The sequence below is a fragment of the Drosophila virilis genome, chromosome 2 (assembly GCF_030788295.1).
Source record: "Drosophila virilis strain 15010-1051.87 chromosome 2, Dvir_AGI_RSII-ME, whole genome shotgun sequence".
Taxonomy (NCBI): domain Eukaryota; kingdom Metazoa; phylum Arthropoda; class Insecta; order Diptera; family Drosophilidae; genus Drosophila; species Drosophila virilis.
In genome coordinates, this window is record NC_091544.1 from 4,698,744 (window position 1) to 4,715,733 (window position 16,990).

General features: G+C 41.1%; 4 protein-coding genes across 7 annotated transcripts in view; 1 reads left to right on the forward strand and 3 right to left on the reverse strand.

Moving 5' to 3' along the window:
- KrT95D (phosphofurin acidic cluster sorting protein KrT95D) overlaps positions 1–12,615 on the forward strand; it is a 41,265-nt gene extending 28,650 nt beyond the window's left edge. Inside the window, exons 1-9 of one of the 4 annotated variants that reach the window (XM_032438981.2) lie at positions 1,122–1,504; positions 1,586–1,863; positions 7,714–8,041; positions 8,803–8,928; positions 10,248–10,845; positions 10,912–11,401; positions 11,463–12,051; positions 12,113–12,229; positions 12,303–12,615. In XM_032438981.2, the coding sequence (XP_032294872.1) occupies positions 1,717–1,863; positions 7,714–8,041; positions 8,803–8,928; positions 10,248–10,845; positions 10,912–11,401; positions 11,463–12,051; positions 12,113–12,229; positions 12,303–12,433 (2,526 nt within the window). In that variant the 5' untranslated portion in view covers positions 1,122–1,504; positions 1,586–1,716 and the 3' untranslated portion in view covers positions 12,434–12,615. Of the gene's footprint in view, positions 1–1,121; positions 1,505–1,585; positions 1,864–7,713; positions 8,042–8,802; positions 8,929–10,247; positions 10,846–10,911; positions 11,402–11,462; positions 12,052–12,112; positions 12,230–12,302 lie in introns of those variants that run through there. The other 3 variants (XM_015171351.3, XM_015171350.3, XM_032438980.2) reach the window with 3 other exon arrangements.
- On the reverse strand, positions 12,568–15,286 carry LOC6631188 (actin maturation protease). Its single transcript, XM_002054797.4, has 4 exons — positions 15,053–15,286; positions 14,745–14,992; positions 13,928–14,024; positions 12,568–13,866 (listed from the first exon to the last, which is right to left on the reverse strand). Exons 1-4 carry the CDS (start codon positions 15,284–15,286, stop codon positions 13,645–13,647), a joined length of 801 nt encoding a protein of 266 aa, XP_002054833.1. The 3' UTR covers positions 12,568–13,644.
- Positions 14,075–14,679, reverse strand: LSm3 (U6 snRNA-associated Sm-like protein LSm3). The gene is made up of 2 exons (XM_015172331.3): positions 14,519–14,679; positions 14,075–14,466 (listed from the first exon to the last, which is right to left on the reverse strand). The coding sequence occupies exons 1-2, from the start codon at positions 14,537–14,539 to the stop codon at positions 14,176–14,178; spliced, it is 312 nt and encodes a 103-aa protein (XP_015027817.1). The 5' UTR covers positions 14,540–14,679; the 3' UTR covers positions 14,075–14,175.
- A 237-nt stretch (positions 15,287–15,523) lies between the features above and the next one.
- Positions 15,524–16,941, reverse strand: LOC6630774 (ras-related protein Rab7). The gene is made up of 4 exons (XM_032438985.2): positions 16,821–16,941; positions 16,222–16,402; positions 15,931–16,149; positions 15,524–15,876 (listed from the first exon to the last, which is right to left on the reverse strand). The coding sequence occupies exons 2-4, from the start codon at positions 16,399–16,401 to the stop codon at positions 15,658–15,660; spliced, it is 618 nt and encodes a 205-aa protein (XP_032294876.2). The 5' UTR covers position 16,402; positions 16,821–16,941; the 3' UTR covers positions 15,524–15,657.
- Between the last annotated feature and the right edge of the window lie 49 nt (positions 16,942–16,990).

Below are 16,990 nucleotides of genomic sequence, written 5' to 3' on the forward strand. Positions count from 1 at the left end.
TGCACTTAATCCCACACACTCAAGCCCAAGCTTAAAAGCCCCCACATCAGAGAAGCGTAGAGAGAGGTGAGAGAGAGGGAGTGAGCGGGCACAAAGAGAGTGCAGCGTCAAGTGCTTTTAAGTTGAAATAACAGCGGTACATGTTAGATACATATAGATACGTATCCATATATGTGTGTATACATGTATGTGTGTTTATCAATGACTATTTCGTCAATTAACCGAATCGATGCGTAAAAATAACTTTAATAACCGTTTGCCATGCCCCCCCGCACGGCCGGTAAGCTTTTCTGTACGTATTGTTCATACATGTTCGAGGGCAGTTATTACAGTACTAAGAAAACGAATGATGAAATCATAACAAAAATTATGAAAAACAAATTTTAAAATTCAATTAAATATTTCTACATGCATTTGATGTTCAACAGACAAGTATTAAATTTAAAATGGTTCAAATTCAAAGTTCTATTGTATTTCTTTTAAAAACATCCAATATGGAATTTGTTAGTACAAGATACATATATAAGTAATACAGTTCAAAAACGAAAAGATATTGGAAGATTGATATTTATGTATATTATTCCAAATTGTTTGACTTGCGGGTTATTGGAATTCAAATTCACACTGACAGTATAGTATCAGATAGATAAAGAAATGATTTATATGATAGGTCTTTTGTAAATATATATCCATTACATGAACAAATAACGTTTCAATATTATTGATGATAATCTCTGAAAAGGATATATTTCAATGTAGAAATGAGTAAATAACAGGGTACCTAAATATGAAATTGATGTTAAATATCTTCGCTAAGCCAATAAATTTTTGATAAGCTCTCGTGTGTACTTAGTCTTTTGCCCGGCATTGCTCGACAATTTCTCGCAATGATTTTAAACAATTTCCCCCATTGCGCGGTCAGCTAATCGACCATCTATCTCTCATTGCCCGCTCATTGTACATGTTGCTGCTCGGCGAGTGCTTAGGTGAGAAAGTGGCGCGCTCTTTTCAGTTAACGGTGCTGCTGCTGCTGCTGCTGCTGCCGCTGCTGCTGCTGCTAGCGCTGCCGGCGTCGCAACAAAACGTGCGAAGCGTCAGCACAGCGCATTCATTTGGCTGGCGAGCGTGCAGGAAAGCGCACAGTGAACAAAACGGACTGTTGAATCGAGGCAAAAGGGATGGGCCGATAACTCAACGCTGATATCTTGTGATTAATTTATTTACGTAGTCAGCGGTGGCAAAACAAAAGCAACGCGCGCGTGTGTTTATTTTCCCTTTTTACTTTTCTGCTCTTTGCGACCAAGTACGCAGTACGCGTTCAAGTTAAATAATATACAAATAAATTATAAAGCAGACTCCAAAAGCGGGCTCCAAAACAACAACGCAAAAAGAAGCTGCCGGCCGTGCGACGTCACGTTTGACAAACGGTTAAATACAATTGCCAAAGAGTTAGAGGCGATCCCGCACGCATACATAGAGACCTACGTATATGTGCGTAAGATATGTGTGTATTTGTGTATACGTGACAGCATCATTGCGAAAATCTACTATATCTTTGGGTATATTTGCTTTTGTATCCAAACAGATCGCGTTGCTGAATACTCGGACGAGGACGAGGAGGCTGAATTCAGTTCCGGCGAATTCAACGACGAATCCAACGAGCTGGCCATCACGGGCTACGATCAGAAGCGTGACTATAATCCGGCCAAGCATGATATGCGCAAGTATCGCAACAAGCTGCAAAGATCGGGCATTGCGGATATCGCAATAGTGGGTCATCATCCGCACCAGCATCATCCGGTGGACAGTGACAGCGAGTTCGAAATGAAGGACAAGAGCTCATCCCGTGCCAAGTTCAGTCGGGTGAGTCACAGCCAAACATAACTAGCCACAACAGTTATCTAGTTTTACATACCCTATACATATATATATATTTATATATATGTACATCTGTCATGCTTATATCGTGTAACCCCCAGCAGGTGTTCCCAATTTGAGCAGCTACTTATTTAAAATAATTGTTTTGCCCGTTTGACATGGCCACAGTCAAGGGCGTCCGCCCCCCCTCTCTCACTCTCTCTAAGGCGTGCTTCCAATTTAAATTATTTTACTGTTTTTTTTATCATACAAATATCATTTTTAGTTATCTAAACGCAAGTGACTCAAAAATTGAAAACAATTCACTTGGCAACAAAATGTGCAGGAATTAAATAGTTTATGGAAATTACTTTAAATCTGATATAATTTAAATTAGATGAAAAAAAGGAGCTTCATATCCTGCAAGTGTTGCACATAAAAGAAACTTTAAGTAACAAATTCTTGAAATTCACAAGGCAAGATCAATTTAAATCACGCTTAACTATATTCAAAAATGTCTTAAAACGTGTGTTTTGACAAGATAAATTAATTTCAAATATGAATTCTCATAATATAATAATAATACAATAATTCGCATAATAGAAGACTTCAAGAGTTTGGAATAGTTAATTTTAAATAAGAAAAAACATATATTTATTAGTCAAATATTTGTTACAATATACATAAAATATTTTTTAAATTTTTTTTTGGTATTTTGACAACTTTCCTTATTGGGGAAATACTTAAAAAAAAAATACAATAGCCAACAAATATTCTAAAATATGGAAAAGTCTCCAAAACCATAAAAAAAAATAAAATATAATAAAATACTTAACATTTAATTTTTTTTTTTCTAAAATTAAGTTTTTTTTTTTAAATTAGCTTAGCATGCCGTTTTTCCCTCCCATCTCCTTTTGTTTTTAGCTTTCAGCCTCTTTTTTAATGTAACTAGATTCATGTTTTTTAAGTGTTGCCCAAAGTTTTCTTTTGGTGCACAACATTTTTGTTATGATCGCTCATTTCGCACGGCTGCAATTATCAAAGGCTTTGGGCTGTGACAAGCTGCCAGCCGTACCCCTGCTCTATATTAATGCCACAGCATACATACATACACACGTACATACATACATACGTACACATAAATGTATATATTGTATAGAGGTATGCATATTGTTATTTTGTTTGGTTTGCAGCCATTGTTGTCTCTATGTGCTTTTCGAAATTTTAATTTGGTGACGCAATAATCGGGCCACTGCCTGCAACTATTTCCGTAAAGCCAAAAGCATTTTCATTCGGCATTCACTTGCCCAAATTCCACTTTTGTATTTGTGTTTGGCTAAAACATTGCATATGCCGTCTAGTATGTATATATTTAGTTAAAACTATTGCATGGCTAAGAATTTGCCATCGAGCTTGTTGACAATTGTTGTTTCTGGCCTTGAGCATTCGCACACACATGTATTTATTAAGGCCAAACGGTGTCGTGCAGTGCGAACCTGCAGAAACAGAAGCGGTTTAAACTTGTATTGTATGCTACCCTTGAGACCCCACTCATCCACCCTAGCCTGGTGCTGTTGATGTCGCCTTCGGCTCTGGTCTGAATCCATCAGGTCTAGAGACGGGCGCGGCCCGACACGAGAAACAAACAACAAATATGCGCCTAAAAACACAGACAATTTATTAAAAAGTCCGACGCGACACGGCGCGAAACGCAAACATTTTTGAATTTTTCATCAAATTTTGTCTGGTTTTTTGCGATAAGCAGTTTTCCAACATTGTTTGGCTTTTAGCTTTTGGTTTGAAGCGCTTCTCTAATTTCTATATATAAAACTGGCGACTGACTGATTGATCAAGCTAAAATTTAGACTGTGCGCTAAGGCGGAGTGTTTGCAAGTTCCACTTGCAAGTATGGAAAATACGCGGAAAACGTTTGTGTGAAACTTTTTCGTTTACCATCTGATTGGCCTCAAACTCATGTTCAAAGATGTTTATGCAAAAAATCTTTTGAGAAGTGTTTCATACTTTTTGCATCTTCGGATATTTGCCCAAGTTTAAGCTTAATGAATACGTTACAGCGATTTTGGAAATTCCACCTGTATGCGTGGAAATTTGGCCGAAAATTTGCAAATTTCTTGCTTATCTTTGGTTTCACAGACTTTTGTTTGTATTATTTGATTAAATTTCGAAAAATGCAGCGCTCTTTAATGCGGTTCAAAACTTAAAAGTATATTTTTCGGCTGCTAGATTCTTACGACAAGCCAAAAATGGGCGGAAAACGCTGACTTAGAACACATTTTGAAATAGAAGTGGAATTCAATATGGGCAGATTGTAATTTTGCACAGTTTGTAGCACAAACTGTGCCATGGACAAGGCCCGGCAATACACGGTACTTGATTATATATTCACATATATCCCCTCATGTTACGCATTTATTTCTCATACGCCTTGACGTATGCAATGAATTTGTACGCTCGCCTGCGTCCTCGAACAACATTAACCAGAAATAGCTGCAAGTGCAGACACGTCGAGTGAATAAATAGCTGACTGATTGATTGACTGCATGAGAATTGAATTGCATAAATGTCAAGGAATAGGCGCCAAGTCAAAACAGGCTCCAAACAAATGCCCGACTAGCCTTTACCCTATAACATACCTAATTAAGGGGTATATATGTCTATGAACGTGTTTGAACGATATTTGAAATATCTGTCCAACATCGTATATAAATTCTTGATCAGTTACCGAGTCTATATAGACATGGCCGTCTGTCAGTCTGTCTATTTCAATACGAACTAATCTTAGTTTGAAAAGTGTTGTCATGAATCTGTTGCACTATATCATATAGCTGTCATAGGAAAGATCGGCGGAGTAATAGGATCTTATATAAGAAAATATTCTGTTTTCATAGAACAAGCTCATAAATTTTCAGCTGCACTATTTTCACATATGGTATCTGCAAAAGGGATATTTCCACAAGAGTATTAAATATTCGTCGTGCTTATATCTATCTTATTAAGAATTGACATATATCTGTAATAGTCTGAGTTGCTTCGCTGATATCGCTACTTCACTACCTCGGAGTTGAACTTTGAGTTCAGATTTTTGTTGAATTACAAATTTTATGTTTTTCTGTTTTATAACCCATACTTGGCAAGTTGAGGCTATGTCTATCTTATAGACCCCATAGGAACAATCTGTCAAAAAATTAAACTAAATTTAAATTGCACATCAAAAATACTTATACTTAATTGTTATCAATTTGTTGAGCTATGTGTATTTACATTGAAACTATCTTTTTTACGACTATTTGTGTACACATTTTATTGTTTGTATCTCTTTAAAGCTTAGAGATTAACTCTATGAAGCACATAGTCTCAGAATATACCTGAAATAATCAGAATAGTCTTCTTCGCGTTGTGCATATTTTTAGCTATGGCTTAAAAGGGATTTGTGACGCATGTCAAAATCACAGACATGTTTGCGCTGGCTTAGATATAATTAGAAAATCAATTTCATATTTCTTTGTGCTTATTCTGGAGCAGAGCCAGAGGGAACGAGGGAACAAGTTGCCAGCCACTCGGCATATGCAGGGACAATTTTCTTAAGAACTTAAGAACTCTGATAAATATTTAAATAACAACAAAAGAGCGCAGCCAATTATAAGCTGCAGCGGAACGAATGAACAGACAGGCCGACAAGTCTACAAGGAGGGCATCAGCCGTACCTCCCCCCCCTTCCAGCTAGCAACCAGTTGCTGACACAGTGTGGCATGTTCGAGTGTTACGCCCCCTTTGGTCGCCTGACTGTCAGGTGCACAGGTGTAATATTAGCCTGCGGCTTTTGTTTTCATTGCTGTTGCTATAATGATTATTATTGTTGCTGCTGCTGCTTATTAATGTGTTGGCTTTTATTGCCAGGATCATTTAAATGTCTGTCGTAGATAAAAAGTCGCTTAATGACAAGGCGACAGACGGACAGTCGGACAGGAAGACACGACAGCGACGCAATTAAAATGCTCTTTTTATTGAAGCATCGCAGCTGCATCCATACATTTTATCACCTCAAAAAGTTCCTTGAGATTTTATTTAATGTCCCCCATAAGAGCTTCAGATTTATAATTTTTAATGGCCTGTACCCAAGGCATTTAGGGTTATATTACGACTGCAAAAACTAGTTAGGGAAGCCCATTATAAATAAATAAAGAGCAAGAGCCTGTTAAACTAAACAATATTATCTGTTGTAGCCTTAACTTATCTTGACAATTATTTTATAATTGTTTTTTAAGTTTATCAGACGCTGATAAATCCCATACACTGGGATTCCATAATGTAACCACTGTCTTTTTCGTCAAATTTTCTAAAAATTTAGATTTGAATTTTTTGAATGCCAATCGAATATACTGGTCTTTGCGAGTGCAAAATGGTATAAAATTTAAAAATCGGACATTTTTTGGCCGAGATATTCAATAAAAATCATCAAAAAAGGTTGACATCATTCCCGATCCGGTTTTTGTCAAAAATTTGTATGTAACCATTGGATTATTGAATTGATTAACTGCCAAGATTTTTTTAGAGCGGCGGAGATATGACGTTTCAAAGCGACATAACTTCGCCGTTGATCATGGCGAGATTATGTCGTGAATATCGTGTCCACAACCACTCGATTTTTTTGGGAAAACTTTAAATGGCTATATCTCGGCCAAATAAAGCCCGATAGCGGCCAAAAAGGGAGGGGCTACTCGGGGAGGTCCGTAGAATCCGCCAAGATCGACGGCGAAGTTATGTCGCTTTGAAACGTCATATCTCCAAGATTTTTTTAGAGCGGCGGAGCTATGTCGCTTCAAAACGACATAACTCCATAACCACTCGATTTGTTTGGGAAAACTTTAAATGGCTATATCTCGGCCAAATAAAGCCCGATAGCGGCCAAAAAGGGAGGGGCTACTCGGGGAGGTCCGTAGAATCCGCCAAGATCGACGGCGAAGTTATGTCGCTTTGAAACGTCATATCTCCAAGATTTTTTTAGAGCGGCGGAGCTATGTCGCTTCAAAACGACATAACTCCATAACCACTCGATTTTTTTGGGAAAACTTTAAATGGCCATATCTCGGCCAAATAAAGCCCGATAGCGGCCAAAGGGGAGGGGCTACTCGGGGAGGTCCGTAGAATCCGCCAAGATCGACGGCGAAGTTATGTCGCTTTGAAACGTCATATCTCCAAGATTTTTTTAGAGCGGCGGAGCTATGTCGCTTCAAAACGACATAACTCCATAACCACTCGATTTTTTTGGGAAAACTTTAAATGGCTATATCTCGGCCAAACAAAGCCCGATAGCGGCCAAAAAGGGATGGGCTACTCGGGGTGGTCCGTAGAATCCGCCAAGATCGACGACGAAGTTATGTCGCTTTGAAACGTCATATCTCCAAGATTTTTTTAGAGCGGCGGAGCTATGTCGCTTCAAAACGACATAACTCCATAACCACTCGATTTTTTTGGGAAAACTTTAAATAGCTATATCTCGGCCAAATAAAGCCCGATAGCGGCCAAGGCAGTCAAGCAGGCATTTTATTTAATAGGGAAAGCCATCTAAGATCGGCTATTCTGTTTTAGAAGGTCCCTGTGTGAAGGTCAATCGTCTGTCTGTGCAATAATACTCCCGGAATAATGTCTCCGTGGAGCGTATAGGTCACATTGATACAAAAAATGGCAAGCCCTTTACATTTCGATTTAAAGATGTAAAGTGCCCAGCACCCTTCATTATACAATGTCTAATTACGACTTGGTCCCTATTGTTTATATTATGTTTCCTAATTGTTTGACTAATTTCGAACAAATTATTCAAATTCCTTTTTTCAGACAATTTCGCTGCAGCAGCGCAACTTTAAGCAGAAAATTGTCGCGCTGTTGAAGCGTTTCAAGGCCAGCGAGGAGCTGGAGGATGAGACACATAGTGGTACCGCGGCGCTGCGTGGTGAACGCGATTTGGATGCACTCTTCCAGGAGCTGGAGTCGCTCTCCTGCTGCGAGGGCGATGATTCCGGTCCAGACATGGACAGCATATCGATTGGCTCGACGCCGAAGCCATCGCTGCGTCCGTTCTTCACCAACTCGCGGATAATGCTGCACGACAGTCTCGCGGGCAATGGCAGCGGCGCCCCGGGCAGCGGCATTGGCGGAGCAACGGGTAAGTTCTGCTCCTGGCCAGGGCATTTTATAAGCTACCAATTGATGATATTCTTGTAGCTTTATGAGGTTATATACATAACATATATGAGGCCGGCAAAAATGGCGCCTATTTCCGTTTGTCATTGGGGCACTAAAATGAAATTGTTTCCGCCCAAAAGCAGGCAACACTTTTTGGCCATGTCCAATTCGCCGTACAACTATTTGTCTGTTTTATTTTTATACCCTTCTCTTGAATCTTTTTTTTGCCTGTTTTCGGTCAAGGCTGCGTTTCATACGAATTCGCACGTGTGTGTATACACACGCATACACAGAAACGAACTCACACACATACACACTCACACACAATTGCAAGGTCACATACAGACAGAAAGAGAGGGAGAGAAATTGCAGCAGGACCAGTGAGAGATTCACTTACAGTTACAGTTAATTTAATTGACCATTTGTCCAATTGTGACAGGCCTTTATTATACATACACACACATTCAAACATACATACATGTGTGTATGTGTGTATGTTAAAGTGGAAGGGAGCGTAACTGGAGGCAATGCTACATAATTGCAATTACGATTGATTTTGATTATACTATTTTTTTTTTTTTTTTATTGTATAATATGTATTTTTAATTAACAACCTGACACGTATTCGATTGGAAAGCTTAATCGTTTCCTATATTTATAATTATATTTCTATTTATATTTAATACACATACAAAGAAAAACAGAAACATTTTGCATGGCTTGTACAAATTTCTTTTGCAGGAAACTCTGAGCGCCGATCATCGGATAAGAGCGACCAATTGACCAATTCATCTTACAATATTGAATATAACAAAAACCAAAAATGCATTCATTTAACAAACAATAACAATTCGGCTACAACACCAGGTCTGTGTAAATTGCAGCAACAAAAAAAAAACCAACAAAAACCAACACTTATTATCCACAATTTTTTAGTACACCAATAATAGCCCAAAAACCCCAACTCTACCAGCTAAAAGATATACATACCCAACCCCTCAGACAATAAATGAGTACAGGGCACGTTTGATATATAAACTGATGAATTGATAAATTAATTAAAATCTCAAATCATCGTATCCAATGTGCACTGTACTTACGCAAACAAGCAAAAACACATTAATAATTTATTAGTTGTTATGTTAATTTTGAAAATTAAAAGCCTTGGCCTGCCCCACCATTACGCACGCCCTTACACATACTCGCTCGCTCACAGAAAATGAACTTACACACACACACACACAAGCTCAAATACACCGTTGCACTTGCAATTGCAGCGCTAACATTTGTAGTGTGACCGCACATTGGCTTCTGTTATTGCATGCGTTAGCAGCGCTGTTAATGTTGTGACGTCACACAAAACACTCATTTAGCGCCAGTCGAATGTACAGAAACTGCTATTTAAATACGCTTTGACTTTTTTATTGCATACTATCATTAATCAAAGTGAACCAACTTTTTATTGTCGACAATGCATGTCACGCTTGTTCGCGTTTAGTGCTAATAAACCAACAATCCTTAAAAAGAAATCAGTACATAATTAAATACATTTTTCTTTTCAATTAATAACACCCTTTAAAACTCCACTCACTGCGTCAATGCCGCTTCTTTCGCCTCAACTTATTCTTTGCATGTTGCGCCGTGACCCCCTTTAGATTAATTGCGACATTGCTCAGAAAATTCAAGTGGAGCACGCTACACAAATATAAATAAACACACACACACACACACACACAGTCTAAAGGTGTTTGACGTATGCATGCATATGTGTGTACATATGAGAGCACACACACATATGTACATACACACATGCACATTCGTGCGTAGGGCTTCTACGGGTAGTAAAAAGTCTTAACTCTATTTACGAACAGCGCATTTATTATTTATTTACCAATATAACGTCGTCTCACATACGCACCGTAGCACCTTGGAATGAACTCTCCATTAGGCTCATTAGTTGTTGGAAGCAGGGCAGGAGCGGGGGTAGGGATGTCTGTGCCTGCCTGCATGTATTTTAATAGCATTTCTTTTTTATAATAATTCGAACTCTAGTGCACCACACCCAACTTAAGTATTCCTCTAGTACCCCGTCACGCAATGTGTACCTCGTCTCTTGTTGGGTTTCTTTTTTTTTTTTTTTGGATACGCCTGACTTAATCATTTGTGATCATATATTCCTTTGACAGATCGCGCTGGTAATGATAGTTCCGGTAATGAGGGAAACGCCGGCTACACCGATGGCCAAAACTCCGATCCCCAGAATAGTCCGCCCAGGGACAAGGATTATCTGCGCCAGCAACAGTATCAACAGCTGACACCGGTCAGCTCCATCGCGGGCAACACGTGCAGCGTGAGCCCAGCTCAGGCTCAGGGCCAGACCGAGAAGCGTTCGCGCTTGTTTCGCACCTCCAGCAATACGCCGGCCGTGGGCAGCGCAGGCGGCGCAAGCGCTGGTAATAACAGCAATGCGGCGGCGGGCAAACGGAAGCACACGCTCAGCCTGAGCGCCGAGCCGCGTTCGGCTCTGGAGGCATGCTTGTCGCCCACAAATGTGGAGCCGCGCAAGCTGCTGCTGGATCAGTTGAGCCGCGTCTTTGCGGGCGACGACAACATTATACCCGAGGTGCTGACCATCATAAGTCCGCCCGAGGCGCTGGGCGGCGGCTCGCTGCTGGCCAAGCTCATTACACTGTTTGCCAATTCCCTAAAGCCGGCCTTTGTGCCACAGAACACGGCCGAGGTCAAGGCCGTGCTGCAGGCCCTCATGGCCAAAATTCAAAAGTAGTGAGTACACCTGCCGAATCAGCATTCCATTTGCATCCACTTAAACGTATTCCTTTATCCAACTAGTTGCAATTCGAACGCCAAGCCGCCGCACACGGTGAAGGTGCTGCTCATCGGCGGCGACTGGCTGCAAGGCGCCACGCTGCGACACTACGTGGAGCTGATGGGCGTGCGTCCGCCCGACTGGCTGAATCATTTGCGCTTCTATCTGGTGCCCATCGGCGGCGGCAGCAGCAACGGCAGCGTGGCCCGCCATCTCAGTCAAATGGATCAGGCGTATGCTGCGATGTTCGGCTCCGAGAACTGGTCGCAGCTGTGCGAACGTGCGGCAGCCACCGCGGCGGCAGTCAGCGCCGTGACCACAGTCAATGCCACGGCGCTGACGGCCAATCTGGCCGATGCGGCTGCTGTGGCCAAGTCGGACATTGCGGAGCTGGTGCAGCGCATACAGCGCTATCTGCATGCGGCCGGGCCCTGTACGCAAATACCCATTGCCGAGGCCATGGTCAACTATAAGGACGAAGACTCGCGCCAGATCTTTGTGCCATTTGTCAGCGTAAGGACAGCCGCTTAAAGTATATTACCTGGTCTTTAATTTGCTTTACTTTACCGTTCAGGACGTACGCATTGGCTATCTGGACACGCAGGCCTCGCTGGATCTTGAGGAGAACGCCGCATCCAACATGACCGGCAGCGCTGGCAGCGGCAGTTCAGCAAATGCTTCCAGCTTGCCCATACCTATTGGCGGCAACCAGAGCTCGTCCAGTTTACACAGTGGCGTGTCCGGCTCGCCGCCGCAGCAGCAACAGCAGCAGCAACAACTTGGCCAGGGTATGGGACGCACATCACCACCGCTGCTGACGCCACCAGCTGGGGGCCTGCCGCATCGCGAACGTGGCGTAAATGAAGCGCTGGTAACACCCTCGTCCCTGCAATCGCAGACGTTCAGTGGAGCACTGGCTGCTGCCGAGGCCGTGGAACTGCAGGTGGACTACTGGCCGCTGGTGCGGCACGGCGAGTCGCATGCCAAGGACTCAAAGGGCGGAATGTCGCGCGGCAGCGACTCCGGCGGCGGCAAGAATAGCATTAAGAGTACGTTTAGGAATCTGCAGGTGTGGCGCCTGCCACAGAATGCACAGCAACTGGGTGATATGTCCAATGGACTGACTGTTAGTTTCGCCACCAAGGAGAAGAAGCAGAAGCAAAGTAAGCTGCAAAGAGATACTAAATTATATTAGCCATAACTATAACGTATATGCATCAACAGTTATGCGCCTGGGCAAGAAGAAGGACAAGGAGCGTGATCTCGAAAAGGAGCAGTGCGTCGAAGGTGTTGCCCGTTTAATATGCTCACCCAAGCAGTCGCATCCAGTGCCACTGCGTGGTAAGTTTTCTCGCGATTGATATCCTAAATCCTGAACCAATGCTAATCCTTTACTTTCTTTTAACCGTCACAGTTTACATCGATGGCACCGAGTGGACTGGCGTCAAATTCTTCCAGTTGTCGTCGCAGTGGCAAACGCATGTTAAGAACTTTCCCATTGCGCTGATCGGCTGCACGCCCATGTCGTGTGCCGAACTAACCTAGTCAAACAATATACCCAATGCCCCCATTCTCATGCAGACTCGCACACGCAGACAGATACAGTTAGAGCAGGGTCAGCCGGACAGATGCGCGGCAATTCAATTTATTAACTAAGAAGAATGCTAATTTATTTTATAATTAATATTTGTAAATTTTTAGTTAATAAATTACTTTTAGCTTGTAAATTTTCTTTTAAGTCTACAAAACGCAAATTTGTGAATTTATCTCAAAATTTTCGAGCCACACGCATCACACACACACCCACACATACACACACACACATATATATATATATACACTCTACCAATAAGTAATAGCTATATAGTTAATATACATAATGAAATTATAAAAGCCGAACGTTTACCAATTGTTCAAATTAACGCGTATCAAATATCCTGTACAAGTAAACTAAATAATGTAGTTGCCGTTTCAAGAGTTTATAACCAAGAACAAATTTTCAAATCTAGTTTGGCTAACAAACGGTTTGCCAAATGGTTTCGGTTAGCGTGTTGTTCTCTTTTTTCGTAAATAGGTGCCACGCTGGAGTCAGGAGCATTGCCAGAAGGGCTCCAAATCGAGCCGCATGATCTCAACTCTGCTCTCACACCATGGCAACAGCGTAATATATACATATATATATATATATGCTCTGGCATTATCTAAACCAAACTAAACAAAACTATCGTATCTATATGTTATGCAGCATACTATAACTACAACTGCTTACCAATGTGAATGCATATTTAACCAACCCGTCGTCTATATACTATCTAAATTCAGACATCTGTATGTGCAACTAAATATATACTTAGACAATATATATATATATATATATATACATACTTTAATAAGCATACCTATCTAATCTGCATATTCTAACATATGTACTACTCTAATTGTTGTGATTTTTGAAAATTCATAGTGTGAAGAACAGCCGATGCATAGATTGTATAGGAACATATATGCATGCATGCATTATATAGAAAAGATATGGAATGAATCCGTTTCAAGCAATATACCTACCAATTGGGTGCGAACATTTTGCCGATTTAAGATGAATGTCAGGCGCGTTGCAATTGAGAGCGAAGTTAAAAATCAAATATTCTAAGATGTATAATTTATAATTGTATTATTAAATATACATATATATATATATATGACATTTAAAGACAAACCAAAACCGTTTTTCTTTGGGCATCCGATCTCTTACAGCATCAACGCACTTGGGTCAATTGATGGGGCGGCGCAGTGATGAGAATGGAGCGTTCCTTGAGACCAAGAGCACCGTCTATGCCGCCGGGCGGCAGCAGGAACGTGCAGCCTTCATGGCCCTTGGGCTGCGCGAATTCCACAAGATTTGCATTGCTCTCGCTCAACGAAACCAAAGACCATATCGCCAGGCTACGAGTCTTGCCATGGCGTGCCACCACGAAAAACTGCAAGAAGAGCAAGTTCGTGCTAAGTCTGAACATTTACTATATTTATATGCTCGCTCACCTTATCCTGGTCATCAATGAGGTAGCCCACAATTAGCGCCCAATGGGCTCGATGACCAGACTTTAGGCAGGGTGCATGATTGACATCGGCATCGTAACTGAATAGTTAAAATGATGCCTCGATTTAAGGTCAACCAAAGACGACTAATGAGACACAATTTGTAGCACTTTATTTGAAGCAATCCTAATACAATTTGCAAAAATGCAGCGTTCCTATTTAACAACCAGTTCATTTACTCCCGGCGACACCTAGCCCACCCGCATGGGCGGCGAGACCAATATGACGCCGTCTCCTCGTACGAACAGCATGGGTATGGTGCGCTTTGTGGTCTTGTACACCTCCTCGTAGGTTTCCTCATCGATTTCAACGGTGGTTACCGTTTCCTCGGCATCGCCTAGAACCATATTTAAGTGCTGGTCAAAGGCGTGCAATCGTCCTCTTAGTTCCCGCTCGTTGCGCATTTTTACGTACACCTTCTCGTCCAGGCTGAGGCGAATTAGGTCCAGCGGCTCTTTGACCGGCAATATTACCTGGCTGAGCTGCAAGTACGAATGTTAGTATGCTAATTATTTAGTTTAGGTGTCTACGTACCTGTTCTTCTTCAGTTGCCATTTGATGAACACTTAAAAACTCTTAGTTTACAACAGATTATTAAATTCAAGGGAAAACTTATTTTGTTTTCTTGTGTTCACTTTGTTGCACTAAATAATACCAAAAGTTGGTATATACTTGGCAGCACTACACGCGGCACCAGTGCTGCCCAAAATACATTTTGGATTTAAAGCTAAAAAATGAATTAGTTTTCGAAAAAGGATACGGCACCAATAAACAAGCGCCAGCGATAAGCTGCTCTTCGATCCTGGCACAATCCAAAAGTCCTTCATGCAATAGGCAAGCGTCAGCACTGTCTAAATGCTTCCGAGTCAATTCATATAAATATTGCGCACTAAACATTTCGCCATTTATTGTGTACTTTTGCGCAATGGCATCTGCAAGCAATTCCGTTGCCGTCGGCTGTCCATTAAGCAACATGCTTAGCGCTGTTAGGCCACAGGTGGGTCCTACCTGTAATTATAAGCAGACATTTATTAACTTACATATTTTAAGCATAGAGAGCTCGCTAACTTGTAGAAAACTTGGTATGGCATAGAATTGGCATCTCTTGGGCTGTGCATATTGACACACACGGCTGAGAAAGCAACCCTTTTGCAACTCCGGGTAATCCAATGCCCAGCTACACTCATCGTTGGGTATTCGATTTACTGGAACGGAGATTTGATCTTTTTGAATGTTCGTTAGCGAACTGCTTAAGCTAGGTGGCGGCGGGGGCTGGGGTGGAACGGGCGCAGCTGGTGACATTTGGCACAGAAATTCGGTTATTGAAGTAGTTGGATAGCAAAATAATAATTAAACAGCTGTTTGTGAGTTATGGGCAGCACTTTTTGTCACGGCGTTGCCAACTTGTTGAAGTATTGCCAGCTTTAGTAACCGCCAAATACGTTTAAACGTACATTAAAAACATTATTTGAATTATTTTCAGTTTTTAAGCAATTGAAATTTTAACTTAAGTTATCAATTATGTAAATTGTTATTTTTTATTTGATTTTATTTTTATTTGTTGTATAAATATGTGGCTCAAACTTAATTTACATAAGAAAATTGATTCAGATTCAGGATAAGGGATATTACTTGCAAGGATTATGCTGCGAATTTATATTGTATTTATTATTTTAACAGCAGCAGCATATTTTCTGAGGCGGACCATCGTGCTCTAGGACTATGGCAGGTTCAAAATCGTTTTCGACTTTCTGTTGCTCCTCTACCGCTTCCAATCCCATTTTTGCTATTTCCTCGAACGCTTGTTCCACATTGCTGCCATTTTTTGCCGAGATCTCATAAAAGGGCATGTTGTTCATTTTACACCAATGCAGAGCGACCCGGGTCGGTACCTGAATTTAAATGCGTACTTGTTAGAAATTACACAGTTTACCAATTTGACATACATTTTGTTCATCTAGATCTGCTTTATTGCCGAGCACAACAAAGGGAAAACTATCGGGATCCCGCGGACTGGTCTGTATCAAGAATTCGTCGCGCCACAAGTTCAAATTCTTGAATGACTTCGGAGATGTAACATCGTAAACGAGCACGCAGCAATCCGTGCCGCGATAGAAGGCCACGCCTAGTGTCTGGAAGCGCTCCTGGCCAGCCGTGTCCCAAAACTCGATAAAAGAAAGTCCGCGACAATAAAGCAGCACATATACAAAGATGGGCGAAGCGAAGTTCAGGCTTACATGCATTGTGATCATGCGATTGTTAACAACAACCTCTTTGCTAAAAAAGTCTGTTCCAATCGATGCCTTATACATATTTGTAAAGTGTTTGTTTACATAGCGATTCATCAGTGAGGTTTTCCCAACGCCGCAGTCTCCCAAGACTAGGATCTTAAGCAATGGCTTAGAGTGATCGGACATGCTATTTCGGGTCGAGCATAATATGATTTATAGGGAACATATGAATCAGTATTAAATACATTTGCTCGAAAGCCCGCAATAACCACAAAATTAAAAAAAAAAAGTATTATTAATAATATTGATTTTTTAAGTAGTACTACTAATGCTTGTCGCTATCTGATTGCTATATATAAATAAAGCAATCAGATATATAAATATAGCAATCAGATAGTGACAAGCATTAGTAGTATTATTAGTTGTGTAATCAACTTGTATATATAAAAATTAAATCGAAACTCGAAACCATTCAGAACGACAAAAAGTCTGTCAAGATCCATGCGAGCCAAGATTGTGGCTATTCATCGATGATTATCAACTAATATATATATATACGTACATCCGCGAGTCATATTCTTCGATTTCCCAAGAATTTAACTCACCTGCTTGTTTTTTGTATGCCTTGACTTGTGATCGCGTTGGTAATGCAACAGCAACTGCTTCTGCATGGTTTGTTTCCTTGTGAAGAGAGTGAGTTTTCATAATATATAAAATATGTGAACAAGCTAAAGCTTTGTGGTCGGCTGCAATGAATGTACAAGAGTGCGCGCAT